Source organism: Triticum dicoccoides, chromosome 2A (genome assembly GCF_002162155.2).
Source record: "Triticum dicoccoides isolate Atlit2015 ecotype Zavitan chromosome 2A, WEW_v2.0, whole genome shotgun sequence".
NCBI classification, from domain to species: Eukaryota; Viridiplantae; Streptophyta; class Magnoliopsida; order Poales; family Poaceae; genus Triticum; species Triticum dicoccoides.
In genome coordinates this window covers 545,681,505-545,706,974 of record NC_041382.1, presented here as the reverse complement: position 1 = coordinate 545,706,974, position 25,470 = coordinate 545,681,505, and the positions used below count along the sequence as shown (strand labels likewise).

The window sequence follows — 25,470 nt, the reverse complement described above, 5'->3', positions numbered from 1 at the left end:
GCCTATCATCTCGGTCGAGTCTGTCGCCATATTGATCTCGCCGATTCTCGCGCCCTTCACGCCGCGGAGGTGATCTGGGGCTGTGAGCCGACTGAACCGTATTCACAGTGACGGATCGACTGTGAATTCTGTTGCGCGACTGAGACACGGCTGAATTCTGATCTCCTGCTGCCCGGAGCAGATCCCTGATCTGCAGCAAACCTCTGCCAGCTTCCGACTGCGAAGGCTGGATGGACTCTGCCATACGGGTCGCAGCTGCTAAATTCTGAATTGGGGTTCGATATACCTGAGTCAGCGGGAAGAGTTGACGTCGACTGGTGTCGGGAACTCGTTGCCGCGCGCGCTCGTCGAGTGCTCGCTGAAGGTTCTCCAGTCGAGTGCGCTCGGCCAAATTGGCCAGACGCGCCTCCTCCAAGGCACGAGCCTCGGGGGTTTCTCCTGCGATGGGAGTACGCAGGGCATCCACGTTCCTGCGGCGAAGTTCCTCTCTTTGCAGAGAGTCGAGTGGCTCGGGCTGGTACTCTTCGTGGCGTCGTGCGGGGTCGCCTCCGTCACCTGCTCCATCATCACGGGCGAAGCCAGGGGGACTGCGGGGCCCGTCGACCATCAAGATTTCCGCCGCTGGATCACTGCTACCGCACTCGGATGCAGTCTCTACGGAGCCAGTCGACAGATCGAACAAGCCGTAGAGAGATTCGTCGGGCTCGATTGCCGCAACTTGGGTGGTGGCTGATTGACGAGCCATCGCGTGCCTCACCCATCGCTGAAGCCTCGACCGGCCCGAGCGCTTGCGCTGGCGGGAGACCGGGAGGGTGGACGATGGAGGAGCCGACCGATACTGGGTCGACGGTTGCCGCAGCAGAACGCCGCGGACATATGCACGAAAATGCGTCGCACCGCGGACGGGGAGCGCATCTACGTCGAGTGGAGCCTCCTGGAGCCACGCGGAGTCGTCGGCGATGAAGGTGAGAGCGCCGAGACGGATCTCTTGACCCCCGACCAAAACTCCAGCAGACACCATGATGAAAGTACTCGGAAGAATCGCAACTTCTCCACAAAATCGCTAAAACACCTGCCCCACGGTGGGCGCCAACTGTCGTGGTTCTAAGCCTGACAGTAGAGTGGGGGGTAGGTATGGAGAGGCAAGGTCCTAGCTATGGAGAGGTTGTAAACACAAGGGATGTACGAGTTCAGGCCCTTCTCGGAAGAAGTAACAGCCCTACGTCTCGGAGCCCGGAGGCGGTCGAGTGGATTATGAGTATATGAGTTACAAGGTGCCGAACCCTTCTGCCTGTGGAGGGGGGTGGCTTATATAGAGTGCGCCAGGACCCCAGCCAGCCCACGTAGGAGAGGGTTTAAGGTGAGTTAAGTCTGGGGCGTTACTGGTAACGCCCCACATAAAGTGTCTTTACTATCATAAAGCCTACTTAATTACAGGCCGTTGCAGTGCGGAGTGCCTCTTGACCTCCTGGTGGTCGAGTGAGTCTTCGTGGTCGAGTCCTTCAAGTCAGTCGAGTGAGTCCCTCGTTGGTCGACTGGAAGGCGACCTCTTCTAAGGGTGTCCTTGGGTAAGGTACTTAGATCAGGTTCGTGACCCTACCCTAGGTACATGACCCCATCAGGGGGCGCGCTGGTGATGGCGGATTTTAGCGTGGTGGCTGGCGGCAGTGGCGAGGAAGACGACGATGCCAGGCTCGATTGGGGGTGGCTTGGCACAATGGATTTGGCAGAGTTGAAGAGGGTAACGAGGCAGATGATCCCGACATTTTGGTGTGGCTCTATGCTTCCTCCGGCCACGTGCACGGCGATGGTGGCCGTCGACCGAAGCTCGGGCACTCTCGGGGTGGCTGCAAATGTGGGAGAGAAGGCAGAGGAGGGCCCCACTGGTCAACAACGCTTTGACCTCGTCCATGTCAGCAAAACCACCGGTGCAAACCCACCAATGACGATTTTTGAACGGTTTGGGATAGATTAGGGGGTTAAGTGAACCAAAATAAAGTTCAGGGGGTTATGTGAACCACTCATTTTCTTCAAGGGAGTAAAATGGAATTTTTTTCTTCTTTTTCAAACATAAGCAGGAATGTGTTGCTATTGTCCTTGGTCCAAAAAAGACTTAGATTTTTCTCAATTTTGGCAGAAATATTTTTGTACTGGTATTCTTGTTCTTTTATATTTGTATACAGATAGACCCAAACAAATTCGTATTACAGGTAAACAAAAAAATGTAATTTTTCCCTAAAAATCAATTTTTTATTGGACGAAAAAAGATGTAATTAGCACAGGTGATACTAACGAAGTAGATAGTTCAACTGAAAAAAAAAAAACCGAAGTGGATAGTTTTTTTTTTCAGGGGAACGAAGTACTACTAGATAATTAGCATCCAGCCCAGGGTCTAATTACTGAATTAGAAAAAGCTCCCCGCACGGCCGCACCCATCCTACGAGTCACTGTGAAAATTACCAGATATCCCGATTCGTCGCCTGTCCGGCCCACCCAATTGCTTCGATTTCTCTTCCCCTCGCCTCGCCTCGCCGCAGCGGCGGCTGTACGACATTCACCGAATCCTCCCCGACGGACACGTCCCCATGCCACACCACGCTGGAGGAGTTCATCTCTCGTAGCGGGAGGAGTTGGACTGGCGCGGAGTGGAGATCCATTCGGGCTTTGGATTGATCCCTTTCGTTGGTGACGAACCCTCACTTTACTCGGTCGTTCTGAGATTTATTCCGTGATGTTTTATTTTTGATGCCTATAGCCTAATCTTGGCCGCCCTTTCTGCAATGGAGGGATACTGGGCGCTCCAACCCATCTACAGTAGTTTGCCGCGGTCTTGCCTCTGCTGCGTGGTGTGGTACTGATAGCAATTCGTTTTCCGAATTCCGGGGCTCAACTGATTCCGCACGCCCCAAATCATGCCCGCCCTTAACATGAACTGATATACTTTAGTGTTATAGCCATATACCAGATTAAGCTTGTAATTACTGTTTGTCTGTTGCATATGTCGCATGTCTTGATGTTAGTATTTGTAGAATGCCGGCTGTTTGTTTGGGTGCTTGTTTTTGCATCAACAATGTGTTGCCATGCCCAGATATAAATTATACATGCCTTCGTGCAAGCTATCTGGTGATTCGACACCGCCTTTGCAGCTACTGCTCACACTGCCATCCGCACATTTCTGGATCTGCCACTGGAGATAAATAGTATGATTTGTTTCATCTAGTTTCCAACAAATGAGAACTTCACTTAAGATGGGGGAATGCAAACTTGTAATCCAAAAGTGTCTAAGACTGTCCAGTTTGCAAGGAACAAACATTCTTGGCCTTTGAGCCACCTCAACATCTTATATGTGATTTATTTGTACCATTCCTAAACCTACCTGTGAAAGCTATTTGTATGATCATCAAACATATCAAATTGTCTGTACATGATCAGATTGCATCATCACCGAACCTACCTGTGAATGCTGCTATTTGCATGATCATCAAACATATCCAATGGTCTGTACATGATCAGATTGCATTTTCCTGGTTACAGGGAGTTCCTACCTGATATTCCCTTTGATGTTACTATAAAAAATAATTAATGAGTCAGAAAACCACAACTCTTAGTAAAAATCCCCTGCAATACACTTGTTCATTAGAAACATGTATGCAACTCCATGGAAAAGAAGGATGGCATAGGGACATTTTACCCTAATTGTCAAATAGAAACTCCATCTTTCATGTCTTGTATTGACCTGCCTAGGGCACTTGTGGTGTTGTTGCATTTTGAGATCCATGCTTGTAGTTTCTAGCAATTAAAATGAAATGTGCATAGTGTGAATAACACTGATATTAGGTTCCACGCCTAACATTTATGTATATTAAGAAGTTGTTAGCTGGCGCTGGCTATTCTTGCAGAGCTTTACTAGACAATATCGAACTTGTCCTTGCTGTATGACATTGTTTGATGTGCTTTAATTATAAATAAACTGTCCTTTCATCTCTGCTTACTCTCTAGGACATGCTTTTGCTACTTTCTTTTTACTAGATATACCATGTACCGAGTTTCTGAGATTGCCTGGTTCCATATTTATTTATGTTCTCAGTTTGGATGATTAGTTCAAACTTTAGGCTTTATTGCTTTTGCCCTAATTGTTGACATCTTCTTTGTAATTTAATATTTATGCAACATTGCATATTGCAGCTGTTAGATAAGTTCAAACATGTCCATGCTTCCTCACTAATAAAAGTAATGGAAATAAATAAACCATCCATGACCTAAATGCTCAAACCACTTGAAATTTGCTTTTCATTTTTTCACACTATATATCCTAAAATTAGCTTCTACGTGAGATATGGTAGTATCACTTGATTTTGAAGGTGATGAGCAATGTGAGCAGAAGGATTTAAAATAAACCCAGAAGATTGTAAAGTAGCCATCTTTATGTATACAGTATAGCTCATGGTTTAAAAAAGTGCAAATTCATTTGTTGTTGTGAGTCGTGATTGTTATAGCAAACTAGTACTGATCAGTATTACGTAACTCGATAGAAATACATTGATAAATATAATTGTTCTTGTTATTAGTAACTGAATATATATGTACTTTTGTGCCACTATTCTAGATCCCTTTTCCTGTTTTGGGAAGCTATGGCAAGAACTCCAAGACACCGTGACTTATCAAGCCGGCGACTTAGGTCATCTCCTCCTGATGCACCTTCCCACTACCAGAAAGCAACAAGGGCAGCCAAGGAAAATAAATTGAAGTTAACCTCGGAGAAAAAGGATTGGAAACATGCCACTTGCCCAATATGCTTGGAGCGTCCACATGATGCTGTCCTCCTGCTGTGTTCTTCACATACCAAAGGTTGTCGACCATACATGTGTGGAACCAACTATCACCAGTCTAATTGTCTCGAACAGTTTAAGAATGCTTATGTGAAGGAGAAACCGGCAAATGAAGTATCAATTGCAGTGGCAGCAGCTAGCAAGAAGCCAAAGGATGTGGAGCTTGCTTGCCCTATCTGCCGTGGGGAAGTGAAAGGCTGGACAGTGGTTGAACCAGCCCGGCAATTTCTCAATCGCAAGAAGAGAACTTGCATTCATGAAGACTGCTCATTCATTGGATCATATAAGAAACTCTGCAAGCATGTGAAGGCCAGACATCCTTCATCAAAACCTCGTGAAGTTGACCCGGCACGTTTGGCTGAATGGAAGGAGCTTGAAAGTGCAAAGGAGAGGCAGGATGCAATCAGCATAGTCACAGGCTTGAATCCAGGATCCATGATTATTGGGGACTATCTTATTGACCCCAATAGTGGCAGCAGCGATTCTTTCATGGATAACTCTGATTGGAGTGATGACTCTGACTCTTACACGTTTCCTGATGGTGGTGATATTATGTTTTCTGGAGCTCCTGATATCCGATCATTACGAAGAGTGGTTCGCAGAGCTTACAGGACAAGTGGGGCAAGACCAAGGCAAAATGTCCAGCGTCGCGCTCTAACCATCTCCAGAAGCAGTGGAAGGCGTCGATGGCCGCAGGTTGGTTCTGCTCTGTCAGCTCGGATGCCGATGGGGAGACAAGCAAGATCCACGAATGACAGCTGAGAAATGGGAGCATTTCATCTGCCAGGAAGCAGACATCAGCACCTTACCATGAGAGCTGGTCTGGCGGAACCACTATTCATGAATCATTTAGCATGCTTCTTTCTGGTCTGGTCACAGAGTGTGCGGTTTAAAAGATTTTTTTTTTCTTGTTGGGCCACTTCTTTTTCTCTGATGAATGCGCTGCTAGACCTGTGAATGACGTTTCTTTTATTTCCTTTTATCAAAGTAGAATAGAAGCAGCGTATGTTAGGCAAAATATTGCTTTAGCCATTGGTGTTATTGTCCTAGAAAAGCACAACCCAACTCTTGGTCATTTCTGTTCAAAGTTAGTCAGACCATTTTGTTATATGTTTCTGAATTTCTTTTGACATATTGCTCGACTTGTATTTCGTGGTTCCCGTCTGGTGTTGTCCAATCTCAATGTGCTGAATTGTGGTTCCGTCGATCCAACTTGTTAGGAGTTGGTTGCAACTTGCAAGTAAACATGTTACAGTTTGTCATCAGGTAAGCAGATTGCAAGGAGGCAATGAACACGATTTATATCTGGAACATGAGTTTACTTAGCTATCTGCGCTCAGTTTACACCCCTGAGAGGGTGGCGATCTACATGATTCGATAGGAGCTGGATGGTTCATCATATACACACACAGTTGACAGGGATCGAGATGATCGCCCTTCTCTAAGATATACCGATGGTCTTCCCCAGCAGCCACATGACTAGCGAGAACTCGAGCATGAAGAGCGCGTGGAGCCACGTCCGGTCGACCACGAAGCCGAACACCGTGATGCCTGCGCGGTTGTTCTCCAGGTAGGTCACTGAAAACGCCATGATCAGCTACAGTGCTTTGCAATGGCGAAATCAAACCGCAAACGGCACGATGCATGCTTACCTAGCGCCTGCCTCTTCTGGTATGAAATGTGAGTGGCGTGGAAGGACGTGAACTTGGAGGAGGTGTCGAGGCTGTCCTCGCTCGGGGACATCTCGTCGTCGTCCGACTGGTCCGAGTCCGGGGATGGGGGCACCTGCTGCTGCTGCAGGCACGACCTGCTCGGCGTCCTGGGGTTCTCCTGGTCACGCTCCACGGTGTCGATGGTGGCGTCGGCGTGCCACGCCGCGGCGATGCTGGTGATGGCCTGCGTCTTGTGCGTGATCTTTGCGGCGCTGTGCAGGCAGATGAGCAGGCCTGCCACGAGGCTCAGGGAGCAGAGCTGAAGAAAATTCCAGACGCGCAAGAACAAGTCATTTACATACTGTATGTCGAATGAACGGACGATCGAGCATGCACACCAGCGCCGGCCGGGGGAACGTTACCGCGAGCTCGCCGGCTGTGGCGATGTTGACCTGCGCGTGGGGCCTCGTGGCGCCGAGGAGCGCGGTGAACTGGCTGGCCGTGACGAGCAAGAGGCAGTACATTATGAACTTGCGGTACCGGTGGCTGATCCGCCGGAGCTGGTCACGGATTCGGCGGTGCTGCCCCAGCACGGCGGCCACGTCGGCGCACTGGCCGAAGTCCCGCGCGAAGCCCGTCATGCGCAGGATCTGCAGGTAGCATATGATCCGGAACAGCACGCAGGCCATGAAGAACATGGCCGTGCGGTACATCCACGACGCCATCTCCATGGCGCACGCGGCGGCGGACCACCACGCCGGGAAGGGCCGGTGCGCGCAGTACCAGAACACCTTGTAGGCGGCGTCGGCGAGGAAGCAGGGCAGGACGAAGCAGGCGAGGAGGTGGAAGGACCCCGCGAGCTGCACGGTGTAGCCGGCGCGCACGTCCTGGGAGTCGTGGCGGAGGCGGTCCAGGTAGAGCAGCCGGCGCAGGCCGCGGCGGCGGATGAGCGAGGTGAGCGTGAGGTAGGCGAGCGCCGCGGAGAGCGTGAGGGAGAGCTGCACCTGCGTGTCGTAGGCGCGGCGCGGCATGGCGACGCGCGCGGCCACGGGGACGGCCACGGCGAGGACGAAGAAGACGAGCCACGAGGCCGCGGCGCTGGAGCCGTCCGAGTGGTCGACGCACATCCAGCGGAGGCAGGAGCGGAAGCTGCGGAGCTCGTCGCGCGCGTGCGACATGCAGCGCTGGTACGAGCCCCTCCGCCGCAGCAGCAGCGGCGCCGACGCGGGCGAGGGCTCCTCGCCCGCCGTCGGCGACGGCGGCGCGTCCCCGGCCATGCCCTGCGCCTTTCCCGGCCGCCGTGCCCCAACGTTCTCGGCCCCTTGTCTTGGCGATCGTATCCTTCGCGCGCGGCTTCCGTTTTACCGGCCGTCCTGGTGTTTAGGAGGGGTAATAATAATGCTGTATCGAGGCATTGAGCTAGCAAGAACTTTTCTTGCTCTCGGGGGAGAGATGGAAATGCTACAGAGAAACGGAGAGACATATATCCTGTAGCTAGCTGTGGCCTCTATATGTCAAACTGGGAAATGCTTGTGGGTGTGGATCTGCATTCTGTAATGAATGATACGCCTTTTGCCAAAAATAAAATAAAATCCATTTTCTTAGTTGATAAAATTCATATTCTCCTATATATAACCTCCGGCGTAATTCCTTATAAAAAGGAGGGGAAAACAAAAACAGCACATGGTAGCTAGTAGAGTAGAGTACGAGACTAGAGGTTTCACGGCCCTTATCAACTTTTTTTATGCTAGCACATCTTTTACTCATGGGATTATCATTATATGACGGTAATGTGTGATACGGAAAGCGCGGTGTATCTCGTGCGAGGCACAGAAACACTTCTTTCTTTTGCGTGGAGGTGGACAGCGAACGGTATCACAGATTCACAGCGACGACGGCGTGGAAAAGCAAAAAGAGAAGGCAAGTGCAGATTTTGTTTTGTTCTGCGAGTCAAATGAATCCCTACAGCTTAAGATCTTGACCACAGAAACCAGAAAGCCGATCGATCCATCCATCCATCCATCACTGGGCTAGCAGCTAGCACGGGCGCATGCACCGAAGGTCTGAAGCTCCTGTGCCCCGACTCCTCTTTCGGGTTGAGGTACAGTCGCCAAAGGCTTCCGTTTGATGCATTGCTGCGAGTCACGGAGCAAAGTGTTTAGCTTGGCTGGCGGGAGTGAGAGTAACTGCACAGTGTGAATGAACGGAATTCCGTGCCTTAACCACCGACCACAAGTAGAAGTTGCCCCGTGCCGGTGCCTTGGTTTTCTTTCTGAATTGCTATCGCACGCCGATGCCGTCTTCGCCACCGGAGACGGAGAGGGAGACTAGTGCTCATTCCCGCCAGCCAAGCTGTTTCCGCCAATGTGCTGCCGGATGGCAGAGAGAAATGGAAGTTCTTTTTTTTGGGGGGGAGAAGAAGATAGGAAAGCTTTTAGGCAGCTACGCTGGTTCAGGCCCAGACCCACCGTAAGGAAGTCGGGCCTCATTTCCTTTCCGAACGCGGGCTGTGTGCAAACGCAGCGGTTGGGGCCCTAGCAAGCCCAGAGCTCAGACATGTCATGGGTCATGGCCACCACCCGCCAAGTCCTATTTGGCGCTTAAGCCCGAAAACATTAATTAAGAAATACTCATTGCAAAGAACGCTCCACTTTCCCAGGTCGCGACAAATGGCGTACATGCAGCGCGCCACTTATCGCAACCTGGGAGTTTTCTCTTTTTTCGTAGATCCGTTTATTCAAAACGTTTCATCTCTTAAACCATGCGTCCAAATCTCGAACCGTTTTCACCATTAAATTCCTCGCGTCGAGATCTTCAAAACTAGATTCCATGTTGATAGTTTTTGACAAACTTTTTTTTCACAAAAAAAACCGGGCAAAAAAACCGAACCGGGAGAACGGTTTTTTCCCTTTCCGAAAGAGGCACGCCCGTGCCTCTCGCAAAATCACAACCGTGCCTCTCGTGGAAGCAAAACCGTGACTCTCGTGTAAGAAAAAAAAATAGAAAACGCGTTTCTTTTTCCGTTTCCGAGAGGTACGGTCGTGACTCTCGCGAAAGCACAACCATGCCTCTCGCGAAAGCAAAACCGTGACTCTCGCGAAAGAAAAAATAAACAGAAGACGCGTATTTTTTTCCTTTCCGAGAGGCACGGCTGTGACTTTCGCGTAAGCACAACCGTGCCTCTCGCGAAAGCAAAACCGTGACTCTCACAAACGAAAAAAAACAGAAAACGCATTTTGTTTTTCCCTTTCCGAGAGGCACGACCGTGACTCTCGCGAAAGCACAACCGTGTCTCTCGCGAAAGCAAAATCGTGACTCTCGCGAAAGAAAAAAAAGAAAACGCGTTTTTTTTGTTTCCGAGAGGCACGGCCGTGACTCTCGCTAAAGCACAACCGTGCCTCTCGCGGAAGAAAAACCGTGACTTTCACGAAAAAAAACGCGTTTTTTCGTGAATTTTTTTTCTCGAATTTTTTATCGAAAAGCTAAGAAAGACCTGGGGAAAACCAAAACGTCGAAAAAACCCGAAAAAAAGCTGAAAACGCGTCAAGTGGCGCTGATCGTTGCGAGGCTCCCGAAGGAGCGCTCGTCAACTACTTGCTCCCGCTTAAGCCGCCACTTATAGGCTTATTTACTAACTGGCGCATACCCGGAGCGTTTCAGAGAGAACCGGGTAAAACCAGAGAGGTGCAAAACCGGTTTCGGTAAAAAATATATTCAAATTCACGAATCTCAATTTTTTTTCAATTTATATGAACTTTTCTCGTATTCCCGAACCTTTCAGTTTTTGTACTTTTTTCAAATTCACGAACTTCTCAATTTTTGTGAACTTCCTCTCGAGTTCATGAACTTTTTCAAATTTATGAGTATTTTTAAATGTTGAATATTTTCCACAATTCGATATTTTCTATTTTTGTGATTTTTTTTCAAATTTATGCATCCTTTTCAAATTCATGAACTTTTTTAAAACCTACGATCATTTAATAAATCCATGAGCTTTTTTAAAATTTCAACATACCCCTCGGTACACTTTGGGCTGACCCAGTGTGGGGGCGGGGCGCCCTTTTTTTTCATTTTTCTGTCGTTTCTTTTTTCTATTTTTGTTTTGCACAGCGTTTTCGTTTGGCCACGCCAGGGCCATGGTGGAAACGTCACGATCCAAGTATTTGCTTGTGGAACGCAAACGCCTAGGTGGGCGGCGTTGCTGAAAAGGGTCAATATCGTGAAAGAAGTTTGAAATGTGATCATTTCATGCTAAACCTTCTAAAAGTGTTCAAACTTGTCATTTTAGCCTGAATGCAGCGGTTGGACCCTAGCAAGCCCAGACTCTGGAGATGACATGGGTCATGGCCATCCTCCCATCGCGACGCAATTGCGGCATTGAGCGAGTCTCAAAAAATAAGTGCAGCATTGGGCAACACGGCGAAGAAGACCGGTAGCGACTAGCGACCAGCGGCGTGCCATACGCAAATCGTGGAAAATTCTCATGCAATTTGCGCGGGCACGTTCAATGCAACGGTGAAAGAAGCACGCCTTTACGAGGAGTAAGCATTACACATGCACAAATGGAGCACCGAGATTGAACGTCCCGCTACTTGTAACAGCACGTTACTTACTACTGGACAAAAATGAAAGTAGAAATCTGTTGTCTGGACGAAGGAGTGACAGTGAGACGATGCTGCCACTTAATTCCTTTGTGGTGACTAACAATGATGAATCGACGGACATGAAGCTCCATCCAGTGATCTCTCCATAGACACCAAGCAACCAAGCTGGCTGCCCACTCCATCGGTGGTTGGCGAGGCGACAGAGCACCACACGCCAACACTCTACCAGCTTGCTCCTCTAGCCGCTTGCCGAAAAAGGAAACAGGAAAAGAGAATGGCAAGAAACCGACGGAAAAGCAGACGGGGGAGCTTGCTAAAGCTGTTGACCGCTGCTTGATTGAATGATTGGCCGGCCACATGACGGCCACTACACCAGCCGGTTCTAGCTTTGCTAGCTTCTTTAGCTTCCTCTGTCTCCCCATCTTTAACTAATCTGGACTCGGATTAGGCTAGGGGGTGCTAATCTAGATTTTGGGGATTTCAAACACGTGTCACTATATATATATGCTCCCAAGCTCAACCTCTGAGCAGAGGCAAACAATGCTCTCGAAACAGGCTTTCACCCCGTTTTATACATGAGGCAGGCAGTGCTCTGGAAGTTGGAAGTGAAAGATCAACACATTCCCAAGGGAGGTGATGAATATGATCTAGACTTCTAGATTCATCCGAGGACGGCGTGTGCTGGCTGCTGTAATTATGGCATAAGTAGGTTTCACGTAATGGCGACCAGGGACGATCATTGACGCTTACAATTTTATAAGCGGCTAATCACGTTTACGATTTGACAAGTGAGCTGATCCTGATTAAGAATGCCGTGGCTAAAGAGAAAGCGGTGTGTTGGAGATGCCAAGTTGCTGCTGGTTAGGGGACAGCATGATCCTGCTACATCCTAAAGCTTAAGCTATGGAGCTTAATCAGCTGCTCTACTTACCCTTCTCCTTTTCCGAGGCTTAAAAATGGCTTAATCACGACACCAAAAGGCGGCGCCTTTGATCGCTTTACAACCGCGCACGGTCCTCTTGTAGTTGCAGTGCCCATGCATCTTACTACTACTACTACTACCCTTGCCCGTTGGCTTAATTGCGCATTGTCTGTCCTCTTGCGGTTGCACGACAGGACAACGTAGCAGAGCAGAGCGCGGCGGGAACGGAGGAAGGGCGGGGAGCGGCGATGCACTTCTTCTCGGGCCGGAGCAAGCCGCGGCAGAAGAACGCCGGCGGCAAGAACCAGGCCGATGCCTCCACGGCGGCGAAGGCCAAGCACAAGGACGGCAGGTGCCGCGCGCTGTGCTGCGGCGCGTCGCGGCTCAGCGTGTCCTCCTCGGCGTCCTGCTCGTCCCTGGACGCGCCGGACACGACGCGCGGCCGCATGTCGGACATCGCCCACGGCATGGTCCAGGCGAGGCTGCACTCCATGGCCGACGCCGCCTCCGCCGACGGCCGGTCGTCGGCGACGACGCGCCGCGGGACGGAGCCCGCCGACCAGCACCGTCGCTGGCCGTGCGTCTGCTCCTGCGCCAGCGGCGGCGGCGGCTGCCACGAGAGGAGCGCGCCCAGGCCCCGCGAGAGGAAGCCGTGCGTCGTGCTGGTGGCCGTGGACAGGAGGACGTACGAGCCCCGGGAGGAGTTCCGCCGGTCCATCGCGGAGGTGATCGCGGCGAAGCGGATGGCCGAGCCGGCGGAGCTGCGGGCGCTGCTCAACTGCTACGTGTCCGTGAACGCGCGCGAGCACCGCGCCGCCATCCTCGACGCCTTCCACGAGGTGTGCACCGGCCTGTTCGCTTGCAAGGGTTGAAGAGGCGTACTGTCGTCCATGTCCGCGTGTGCATCTCTCGTACTCTCGCAGCCTCGCAACGGGGAAGTGTGATGGTTAATTTTGTTTCAAACAGTGTTGCTCAGCACTGCTGTAATAATGTGCTCAAGCCTCAGGCATAGTGCGCCTATCTTGGGCAAGTTACGTCTTGTATATATTTCGCTGCTTGTTATGTTGATATCCGAACCTATCCTCAGTTCAGATGTGGATTTCAGAATAAGTTAGTGCAAGGTCAACATTGAGTTTGTTTGTCTGATTGAACCTTTTAGTTACGCCGGCATACACATCCATGAATACTACTCCCTCCATTCCCAAATATAAGTCTTTCTAGACATTCCAACAAATGACTACATACGGAGCAAAATGAATGAATCTAAACTTTAAAATATGTCTACATACATACGTATATTGTAGTCCATTTAAAATGTCTAAAAGACTTATATTTAGAAACGGAGGGAGTAGTATTACGGAGCCAATAGTGTGTTGTTACTCCCTCTGTTCGAAAATAACTGACATGATTTTAGTTTGAAACCATCAATTAATAATACTTTTTGAGCAAAACCATCACTTAATTGATGCGTGAAAACCTACTATTCATAAGCTAGTTTTGTACTCTTGAATTCTGAATGCCAACCTTACAAGAGTTGTTTTCACATTTTTTTTCTAGAGAATTGTACAACAATGTTTGTTTGGTGCAATGCTATTACATGTGTATGCTTGTGTTCTTGCATTGTGGATCAACAACTGGTTACCTTTTTGAATAAAAAACAAACCCAACAATCATCAAGATTCATGTAACAAAAAACAATCAATTAAATCCTACAATCCAAACAAAATCTATTACTAATCATATAAACAGGAAAGAAACTTGATGAGAGTTTGACACGTATCACTTCCATGATATATTCGTGTTAAGACGCACATTTTGAACAGGAAAGGGGGGAATAATTAAGATAAGGAGGAGGATTGCTAAAAAGCCTTGATCATCAGGACACGACATGATTTATTCCTTGCTTTTGTACTACTAGTTCCTGTTGCTAAGTGCTTAAAGGTGTCGGCCTCGTGAAGTTAATCTACTCTGCGGCCTTAAACACTAGTAGTTAAACGCAAGTTGCTGCAGTAACCCCCACTTGTGGGATCAAGCTATCTCTCACTTGGATTTTATGTCTTTGAAATATAGAGACAAAAGAGTCACTCATTCATTAACTAAGGAGAACGAACCTCCCTTTTCGAAAAAATTAACTAAGGAGAAGAAAACAAAGGTTCACAACAAAATTACACCAGGACTACTCTCCCGACATAAGAGCATCTCCAACGCTGATCCGCAAATATCTTCGATATATGTCCGGAGGAGAAAATATCCTGTTGGGAGGAGAAAAAGTAGGTGGGGATCATGCACATGGTGGACTATTTGTGTTGGTTGGGAGGAGAGAGAGGAGAGGGGGACCATGCATGTGCGGTTGGGAGGAGAGAGAGAAAAGAGGGACCATGCATGTGACTGGTCAAGTGCATGTCTGGACTCACTCCGGCAAAATTCCCTCACGTTTGTCTCTTGGATAGCGGAATCCGTACATCTGGACATATATAGGTCCCGGTTGAATGGCAAAAGTGGTCCGAACACTGCGCTCCAGACGTATAGGGGAGGTTTGCGGCTCCGTCTTGAAGATGCCCTAATGCTATGTAACACCCTCGATGCGGCTATATCTCGCACGTGCCGAAGCACGTCTTAGAGGCATAACCGCATTGAAAGCAATGTCGCAAGTGAGGTAATCTTCACACAACCCAAGTAATACATAGGGGAAAGAGATACATAGTTGGCTTACAATCGCCACTTCACACAATTACATGAATAAAGCATTACAACAACCAAATACAATCAAGGTCCGACTACGGAACCAAAATAAAAGAAGACTACCCCAAATGCTATGCAGATCCCCGATCGTTCCGACTGGGCTCCACTACTGATCAACTGGAAACAGAACAACACAAAGGACAAGATCTTCAATGAGCTCCTCCTTGAGCTCGGTTGCGTCATTTGCACGGTATCCTCGGCACCTGCAAACTGGTTTTGGAAGTATCTGTGAGTCACGGGGACTCAGCAATCTCACACCCTCGCGATCAAGACTATTTAAGCTTATGGGTAAGGTAAAGATATGAGGTGGAGCTGCAGCAAGCGACTAGCATATATGGTGGCTAAACATACGCAAATGAGAGCGAGAAGAGAAGGCAAAGCACGATCGAGAAACTATGATCAAGAAGTGATCCTAGAACAACCTACGTCAAACATAACTCCAACACCGTGTTCACTTCCCGGAATCCGCCGGAAAGAGACCATCACGGTTACACACGCGGTTGATGTATTTTAATTTAAGGTCAACTTCAGGTTTTCTACAACCGGATATTAACAAATTCCCATCTGCCCATAACCGCGGGCACGGCTTTTGAAAGTTCAAATCCCTGCAGGGGTGTCCCAACTTAGCCCATCACAAGCTCTCACGGTCAATGAAGGATATTCCTTCTAGCGGGAAGACCCGATCAGGCTCGGAATCCCGGTTACAAGACATTTCGACAATGGTAAAACAAGTCCAGCAACACCGCCCGAATGTGCCGACAAATCCCGATAGGAGCTGCACATATCTCGTTCTCAGAGCACACCGGATTGTCCAAGGTACTGGTAGGCCAGCCCAGAGTTGCCCCTGGTGGCCACCGGCAGCTGACAGGTTGGACCAACACTCAGAGAAGCACTGGCCCGGGGGGGTAAAATAATGATGACCCTCAGGAGCACGACTCCCAAGGGAAAAGAAAAGGGGTAGGTGGCGAATGGTAAAACCAAAGTTGGGCATTGCTGGAAGAGTTTTATTTAAGGCGAACTGTCAAGGGGTTCCCATTATTACCCAACCGCGTAAGGAACGCAAAATCCGAGAACATAACACCGATATGACGGAAACTAGGGCGGCAAGGGTGGAACAAAACACCAGGAATAAGGCCAAGCCTTCCACCCTTTACCAAGTATATATATCCATTAATTAAATAAGATATATTGTGATATCCCAACAAGTAAACATGTTTCAATAAGGAATAACATCTCTATGTTCCAACAAGGAACAAACTTCAATCTTCACCCGCAACTAACAACTCTATAAGAGGGGCTGAGCAAAGCGGTAACATAGCCAAACAACGGTTTGCTAGGACAAGGTGGGTTAGAAGCTTGGTTCACAATATGGGAGGCATGATAAGCAAGTGGTAGGTATCGCAACATAGGCATAGAAAAAGAGCGAGCATCTAGCAAGCAAAGATAGAAGTGATTTCGAGGGTATGATCATCTTGCCTGAAATCTCGCAAGGAAGAAGAACGAGTCCATGAAGAAGACAAACGGACGTAGACGAACGGGTCCTCACAAACGCGACGTTATCGGAACCAACCCGAAGAAGCAACACCGGAAAGAAGCACATAACATAGTAAACAACCAACACATGAACATGGTATGATATGCGGGATGCGGTATGCGATACATATGTATGATTTGCAAATGAATGATTGAACCTAGCCTCAACTTGGAAACCAAAGTGTGCCATTGGAAAGGTGAGGTGATTTCGGTTGAAATCGATATAAAGAACACTGGAATCAGAGACACGGTTTGGAAATGGCAAGCAAAAACAAATATGGCACCGGTCTACGATAACAGCAAGTAGCCATCTAAATGCCACAAGATAAATATGCTACATCACTCAAATATGGAAACAAAATACATGGCAGGGATCCACTCATGATGCTTGACAAAAGATGAACACTGAGCTACGGCAAATTCATCCATTAAAAGGTTCAAACAAGCATGACAAAAGTGAAAATGATAAACAGATTTCAGACTTGGTGAGATTAACACAAGCCTGAAATTTCAGATCAGGTAGCACACTTTGGAGCAAGAAAACTATATGCTATAGGAACTTAACATGAAAAAGCAAGGCATGGCATGAAGCTACTCAAAGAGCTTAACAAAAGTCCTTTAGTGACCTTGAGCCAAAAAGGATCAGAAAATACAATTGCAAGCATGTGAACATGGCAAAAATATAATCAGGTTACAGACTTAGAGAAAAACTGAAGCATGCAAATATCTCAACGAGTAGGCATGTTTACGAGCTCGATGCACTGACTACAGAGTAAGGCATGACAATCTAAGCATACACCCATCAAGAATACATGTTATATAAGCTAGACATGGCAAGAACGACAACATAGCATACACGGATCAATCACAACATCCTCAGCAAAATCGCTAACAGGTAGACAATCTGCCCAGATTCACGAAATAGCAAAAGTAGAGCTCGATTGACTCAAGCTAGGGTGCTCCATAAATGCAAACAAAGACATGGATGGCTAGATCACCACAAGATTAACAAATCATCCTTACTGATCATCCTCAAAAGAGGCACGGATCACTAGGAAAACAACATGAACATATGATATATTGATAAAAACAGATCAAGGACTTAGAGAAATTCTAAGTCCTTGAAATCAGCATTAACGAATGCACCACTTTGCAAGCTTGTGCTAGTCACCACACATATCACAAAAATACATGGATAGCACATCTGTAAAGATGGAAAAGCATATAATAAAACATATGTAGAGCTCAGGGGCATATCATGCACACATTAATCATGGCAAAAATGACAAATAGCTATTTGGTGCAGTAGATCTGACAATTAACTCAAATAGCACTCTACCAACAGCATTTCGGGCATTAAGATGAGCTCAAATGAAAATGATGCAATGAGATGAAATGATGTTCTCTCTGAGGCGAACATTTTGATATGCTACACGCACAAAACGAAGTTACGAATGCAAATTTACGATATGATGAACATGGGCATTTGAATCTGGAAAAATTTCAGGACTTAGTGAAAATCGCCAAGTCTGGAACTGGGCGTAAGATAGTATGTCGCGCACGGGGCAGGGAATAGTGGTGGCTCACCCATGGGCTTCGGCCCAAAACAAAGAGGAAGGAGGCCGGCGAGCTGGGCCGGACTCGAGCGCGACCCACGCGGTCAACGGAACCTCGTCCTCCTCCCGACCGCCCGATCGGATCGGGGAGGCAGGGCGGCGAAGACCCATGGCGGCGACGGCCGGCGGCGAGCCTGGGGAAAGGCGACGGCGGACGGGAGCCGCTGGATCTGGCCCGATCCGCGGCGGATCTGGTCGGAGGGGCCCCGGGCAGGGAGTAAGGTGGGGCGGCAGAGAGCCCGCGCGGGAGGCGCGGTGCGGTGGCGCCTTTCCGGCGACGTCCGGTGAGGGGAGGCGGTGGCGGGCCGACGCCGGACAGCGGGAAGACGGCGGCGCAGTTGGTGAGACGGCGCGGCCCGAAATGGCAGCGGGAAGGGCCGGACGCGGGCCCGGGCGGGCCGCGGCGGAGGGGGCCGGCCGGGTACACGTGGCAAGCTCTGATTGGGCGCGGGCGGCGGCGGAGGTTGAAACGGACACGTCCGCCGACGAGGTTTTTGTCCGGCACGCGAGGAGAGGGAGGGATCTAGGGTTTGCACCGCGAATTTCGGAGGGGGAGGTGTTTATATAGGTAGAGGGAGCTAGAAGAGTCCAAATGAGGTGCGGTTTTTGGCGACGCAATCGTGATCGAACGCTCTAGATGATGGAGAGGGTTTTGGCGGGTTTTGGACCAAATTGGAAGGGTGTTGGGCTGCAACACACACGAGGCCTTCTCGGTCCCTCGGTTAACTGTTGGAGTATTAAACGAAGTCCAAATGGTACGAAACTTGGCAGACGGTCTACCGGTAGTAAACCAAGGCCGCTTGGCAAGTCTCGGTCCAGTCCGGAAATGTTTAACCCCCACACACGAAAGAAGGTAGAAAGGACCACCGGAGGAGATAGGAGCGCCGGAATGCAAAACGGACAACGGGGAAAATGCTCGGATGCATGAAACGAACACGTATGCAAATGAATGCACATGATGACATGATATGCAATGCATGACATGCAAGCAATGACAAGGCAACAACAGCGAATAACTGGAGGACACCTAACACATCGGTCTCGGGGCGTTACATGCTACTCAAGTGCTTCGAGCCAGCAAGCACCCAAAGCTTTCCCTCGTCTCTTTAATATTTGCCAAAATTGTGGACTAGAGGGATTTTGAGTATATGATTCACATTTATTGCAGCCCATAGGGTGTATATATACAGGTACAAAAGTACGTACATGTTGGATTCGTTTAGTTTTGAAATCTGGATTTGGCTCCTGATGTATTGTTCGATTCGTTTGCCTAAGTTTTATTTGCTTGTGAGTACATTCAACTTACTGACCTGGCTTATTGTTTTGCCCAAGCCACGAGGATGACCCTCATGCTTGTGGAGATGCCATCGAGTTTGTCAACTAGGATGTGTCCTAGGAGTCCACTACCGTTACACTTTCGCTTTCTCTTTAATCTATGACTCTGATCAAGGCTTATTACGTATAAATAATGTACATGGCTAATGCACTTTGCCTTTTCAGCGGGTTCACTATTGTTGTAACAATACTAGACCGGAGATGCGCGCGTTGCCGCGCTCGCTCATGCTATAGAAAATTTAAAATGTGTAAGAACATAGATAAAATAGAAAAACAACTTAACAAACTCATTTAAGGAATGTCTTAAGACAACCCGCAATAGCTAGAAATACTTGTGCAAACTACTCCCTCCATTCCTTTATATTAGGTGTATTAGTTTTTTGATAAAATTCCACAATGTAAAGGTGCATTTGTTCTAATTTTTCATAATTTTGTTCTTGGCCCTCCAGAAAAAAGAACCTAATTGCATGTATCTCTCCTTGTAGAGAAATAAAGAAAACTATATCTCTTCCGATTGCATGTATCTCTTTCTTTCCTGGCCTAAATGATTTACTTGCTAATAATCAACGAATTAGACAAAGGTAATTTCGTCCTCAATTGCCTATAATTATGTGCCTTGGTCACCGTGTCAAAAATTATACACCTTATATAAAGAAATGGAGGAAGTACAAAACAATTCATAAAGAGTAGAAATATAACCATAATTTAGTGATTGATGAAATCCGGGTGGCCTAAATATGTTTTCATAAAAATAAAATTACATGCGGTCATTGTCAAATTTATTTCCTTGTTTTTTTGTGGGGAATATTTATTTCCCTTGTTGTGCAAGAAGCATTTTCCCGACATGTATACAATAGAATGTTCTGCAGAAAGAGCACACTATCTTCTATCAGGTACGGCTTGTAGGTGCCGCCCCTAAAATCAAGAATTCCAGAAAAGCCCTGACTTGATTTGGGCGATAATGTAAATCTTTTAAGGCCAGTTTAGCATCTCTTTTCAAAGGGGTGTCTCCACCAAGATGTTGCACGTAGTCTAAGTCAGTATTCAGAAGATGGCCAGCGTCTTTGATCAACAAGTGGTGCCGATACTTGGAAGTGTTGCCGGCTGGACGCAACCCGGATCACACCCTAAAGCACACATCAACAATGGATAATGTGAATCCTAAAAAAAGGATAATGTGTTAAACGGGCAGCAGAAAACTACAATCAGTCAGAAAAATTAAGAACTCACCCAAAAAGACGGGTGATAGCAGGAGACCAAAAAGTACAGAAAACTACAATCAGTCAGAAAAATTAAGAACTCACCCAAAAAGACGGGTGATAGCAGGAGACCAAAAAGTACAGAACCAATCTGTTCTATGGCATGCACGAGCCTCAAGTCAGGCATGTGTGTCCCGAACAGATTAAACCACGGCACCTGCCTGTCTCAAACTCCCAACAGGTCAACCCGGATCAACTTCGTGAAACAAGCACATACGAAAAGGAGGCGAGGACCCATGGATCAGTACCCAGGCGGCAGAGAGGTGTACCTAAACCATCCCCAACCCTAACAAGTGAACATAGAAGGCGAGAGCCATGCACGATGTAATATCGTCGCCGCCGGGAAGACGAACAATGACGAAGGAGAGTACAGATTGATCTTTTTTTGTCTTGTAGAGGTGGGGTTATGTGCAACACTAACTGGGCTGTTTCTTGGCCCAATTGACGCCAGACCGTCTAAGTTGCTTCCCGGAGCAGCAGCCCTTTTAGGTTGGGCAGACGTCACGCTGGCTGGGGCGCGGTGAAACTGACCAGCAACGCTGGGTGGGAAAATTAGAAGATCTGAGACATCCAATGATGCCATCGGACGACTGAAAGTGTTGAATCGCTGTGGTGGCTCGTAACTGGCTCAGTTATACTGTTTAGTAATGTTTGCTCTTGTACCCTATAATATATGTTGGTTTGGTATCCTGTTACCAAGTGTTTGTGTCAAGATGATATGATCTCTGGAATGGTACACAGCGCAACCGGTTGAATGAACTGGTATGCGATAGTGCCACACCAAGGGTGAAAGAGAGTGGAATTCCATCTCATTATTCTTATGGGAACTATATTTACTTTCAATAGTTTGTCAAAGAACTTATGTAATAATTTGTAGTATACTACCTACTTAATATCTACGTGTAACCATAATATTGAGCATTTAACATGGATCTCTCCCCGACCATCCCATTGCACCCCTGCATCGACCTCCTCTGTATGCTCTGGTGGCGACCAATCCCCGTGGTTGTGCTCCTCCGATGACCCCAACCTCTTGCTTGCCTTGCGCCTCCTCACCCACTCGTCCAAATCTCTCCTCCGCTCCCCTTGGGAGGCACCCTGCGCGGCTCCAAGGCAGCGGATGGCGGCTTCCTTTGACGACGTGGCCGTGGTGGTTCCCGGCACAACCACAACAAGGGGCAGCATCGGGTGAGAGAGAAAGAGAGAGAGAGATGCAAAAGAAAAAAAAAGGAAAAAGGGCGTGGAAGAGAGACGAGGACAAAAAGGGTGCGATGACGGATGAGGGGGGGAGGATGATGTCGTGGACTGAGGCTGAGGCTAGGGTTTGTGGGGGTTGTGCCCAATGGGCATCAACGCATGCCCATGCCAGCAGCGAGACCCATGGCGCGCAAGGATAGGCTTCTTTACACCCCTGAATGAAGGAAATATGCCCTAGAGGCAATAATAAAGTTACTATTTATTTCCTTATATCATGATAAATGTTTATTATTCATGCTAAAATTGTATTAACCGGAAACATAATACATGTGTGAATATATAGACAAACAGAGTGTCACTAGTATGCCTCTACTTGACTAGCTCGTTAATCGAAGATGGTTGTGTTTCCTAACCATAGACATGAGTTGTCATTTCATTAACGGGATCACATCATTGGGAGAATGATGTGATTGACATGACCCATTCCGTTAGCTTAGCACACGATCGTTTAGTATGTTGCTATTGCTTTCTTCATGACTATACATGTTCCTATGACTATGAGATTATGCAACTCCCGTTTATCGGAGGAACACTTTGTGTGCTACCAAACGTCACAACATAACTGGGTGATTATAAAGGTGCTCTACAGGTGTCTCCGAAAGTACTTGTTTGGTTGGCGTATTTCGAGATTAAGATTTGTCACTCCGATTGTCGGAGAGGTATCTCTGGGCCCTCTCGGTAATGCACATCACTTAAGCCTTGCAAGCATTGCAACTAATGAGTTAGTTGCGGGATGATGTATTACGGAACGAGTAAAGAGACTTGCCGGTAACGAGATTGAACTAGGTATTGAGATACCGACGATCGAATCTCGGGCAAGTAACATACCGATGACAAAGGAAACAACGTATGTTGTTATGCGGTCTGACCGATAAAGATCTTCGTAGAATATGTAGGAGCCAATATGAGCATCCAGGTTCCGCTATTGTTTATTGACCGGAGACGTGTCTCGGTCATGTCTACATAGTTCTCGAACCCGTAGGGTCCGCATGCTTAACGTTACGATGACAATTTTATTATGAGTTTATGTGGTTTGATGTACCGAAGGTTGTTCAGAGTCCCAGATGTGATCACGGACATGACGAGGAGTCTTGAAATGGTCGAGGCATGAAGATTGATATATTGGAAGCCTATGTTTGGATATCGGAAGTGTTCCGGGTGAAATAGTGATTTTACCAGAGTACCGGAGGGGTTATCGGAACCCCCCGGAGGCTATTGGGCCTTATGGGCCCAAGTGGAGGAAGAGGAGAGGCGGCCAAGGGGCAGCCGTGCGCCCCTTCCTCTCCCAAGTCCGAATTGGACAAGGAGGGGGGCGGCGCCCCCCTTTCCTTTCCCCTCTCTCCTCCTCCCCCCCAGTCATAATCCAACTAGGAAAAAGGAGGGGAGTCCTACTCCCGGTGGGAGTAGGACTCCTCCGGCGCGCCTCCTCCTATGGCCGGCCGCACCCCCCTTGCTCCTTTATATACGGGGGCAGGGGGCACCCCATATATACAACAATTGATCATTGATCTCTTAGCCGTGTGCGGTGCCCCCCCTCCATCATAGTCCACCTCGATAATACTGTAAAGGTGCTTAGGCGAAGCCCTGCGTCGGTAGAACATCAACATCGTCACCACGCCATCATGCCGACGAAACTCTCCCTCAACACTCGGCTGGATCGGAGTTCGAGGGACGTCATCGGGCTGAACCTGTGCTGAACTCGGAGGTGTCATACGTTTGGTACTTGACCGGTCGGATCGTGAAGACGTACGACTACATCAACCGCGTTGTGCTAACGCTTCCGCTTTCGGTCTATGAGGGTACGTGGAAAACACTCTCCCCTTTCGTTGCTATGCATCACCATGATCTTGCGTGTGCGTAGGATTTTTTTTGAAATTACCGCATTCCTCAACAGTGGCATCCGAGCCAGGTTTTATGCGTAGATGTTATATGCATGAGTAGAACACAAGTGAGTTGTGGGCGATATAAGTCATACTGCTTACCAGTATGTCATACTTTGGTTCGGCGGTATTGTTGGATGAAGCGGCCCGGACCGACATTACGTGTACGCTTACGCGAGACTGGTTCTACCGATGTGTTTTGCACACAGGTGGTTGGCGGGTGTCAGTTTCTCCAACTTTAGTTGAACCGAGTGTGGCTACGCCCGGTCCTTGCGAAGGTTAAAACATCACCAACTTGACAAACTATCATTGTGGTTTTTGATGCGTAGGTAAGAACGGTTCTTGCTAAGCCCGTAGCAGCCACGTAAAACTTGCAACAACAAAGTAGAGGACGTCTAACTTGTTTTTGCAGGGCATGTTGTGACGTGATATGATCAAGACATGATGCTAAATTTTATTGTATGAGATGATCATGTTTTGTAACCGAGTTATCGCAGCTGGCAGGAGCCATATGGTTGTCGCTTTTTTGTATGCAATGCAATCGCCCTGTAATGCTTTACTTTATCACTAAGCGGTAGCGATAGTCGTAGAAGCATAAGATTGGCGAGATGGCAACGATGCTACGATGGAGATCAAGGTGTCGCGCCGGTGACGATGGTGATCATGATGGTGCTTCGGAGATGGAGATCAAAAGCACAAAATGACGATGGCCATATCATATCACTTATATTGATTGCATGTGATGTTTATCTTTTATGCATCTTATCTTGCTTTCATTAACGGTAGCATTATAAGATGATCTCTCACTAAATTTCAAGATAAAAGAGTTCTCCCTGAGTATGCACCATTGCCAAAGTTCGTCGTGCCCAGACACCACGTGATGATCGGGTGTGATAAGCTCTACGTCCATCTACAACGGGTGCAAGCCAGTTTTTGCACACGTAGAAGACTCAGGTTAAACTTGACGAGCCTAGCATATGCAGATATGGCCTCGGAACACTGAGACCGAAAGGTTGAGCGTGAATCATATAGTAGATATGATCAACATAGTGATGTTCACCAATGAAAGCTACTCCATTTCACGTGATGATCGGTTATGGTTTAGTTGATTTGGATCACGTGATCACTTAGAGGATTGGAGGGATGTCTTTCTAAGTAGGAGTTCTTAAGTAATATGATTAAATTGAACTTAAATTTATCATGAACTTAGTACCTGATAATATCTTGCTTGTCTATGTTGTTTGTAGATAGATGGCCCGTGCTGTTGTTCCGTTGAAGTTTAATGCGTTCCTTGAGAAAGCAAAGTTGAAAGATGATGGTAGCAATAACACAGACTGGGCCCGTAACTTGAGGATTATCCTCATTGCTGCCCAGAAGAATTACGTCCTAGAAGCACCGCTGAGTGCCAGGCCTGCTGCTGATGCAACTGACGACGTTAAGAACGTCTGGCAGAGCAAAGCTGATGACTACTCAATAGTTTAATGTGCCATGCTTTACGGCTTAGAACCGGGACTTCAACGACGTTTTGAACGTCATGGGGCATATGAGATGTTCCAGGAGTTGAAGTTAATATTCCAGAAGAATGCCCGAATTGAGAGATATGAAGTCTCCAATAAGTTCTATAGATGCAAGATGGAGGAGAATAGTTCTGTCAGTGAGCATATACTCAAGATGTCTGGGAATTGTAATCACTTGATTCAACTGGGAGTTAATCTTCCGGATGATAGCGTCATTGACATAATTCTCCAATCACTTCCACCAAGTTACATGCAATGGATGGATAAGATGATTCTCGAGCTCTTCGCAATGCTAAAAGCTGCAGAGGTAGAAATCAAGATGGA

At 47.9% G+C, this 25,470-nt stretch overlaps 3 protein-coding genes across 3 annotated transcripts; 2 read left to right on the top strand and 1 right to left on the bottom strand.

Moving 5' to 3' along the window:
• The first annotated feature begins 2,430 nt into the window (after positions 1 to 2,430).
• LOC119355285 lies at positions 2,431 to 5,945 on the top strand. The gene is made up of 2 exons (XM_037622072.1): positions 2,431 to 2,685; positions 4,607 to 5,945. Exon 2 carries the CDS (start codon positions 4,632 to 4,634, stop codon positions 5,589 to 5,591), a length of 960 nt encoding a protein of 319 aa, XP_037477969.1. The 5' UTR covers positions 2,431 to 2,685; positions 4,607 to 4,631; the 3' UTR covers positions 5,592 to 5,945.
• A 103-nt stretch (positions 5,946 to 6,048) lies between these two features.
• On the bottom strand, positions 6,049 to 7,935 carry LOC119355284. The gene is made up of 3 exons (XM_037622071.1): positions 6,904 to 7,935; positions 6,482 to 6,800; positions 6,049 to 6,407 (listed from the first exon to the last, which is right to left on the bottom strand). Exons 1-3 carry the CDS (start codon positions 7,756 to 7,758, stop codon positions 6,271 to 6,273), a joined length of 1,311 nt encoding a protein of 436 aa, XP_037477968.1. The 5' UTR covers positions 7,759 to 7,935; the 3' UTR covers positions 6,049 to 6,270.
• A 4,095-nt stretch (positions 7,936 to 12,030) lies between these two features.
• LOC119359552 (probable transcription repressor OFP9) lies at positions 12,031 to 13,133 on the top strand. Its single transcript, XM_037625697.1, has one exon. It carries the CDS (start codon positions 12,256 to 12,258, stop codon positions 12,877 to 12,879), a length of 624 nt encoding a protein of 207 aa, XP_037481594.1. The 5' UTR covers positions 12,031 to 12,255; the 3' UTR covers positions 12,880 to 13,133.
• Positions 13,134 to 25,470: the final 12,337 nt, after the last annotated feature.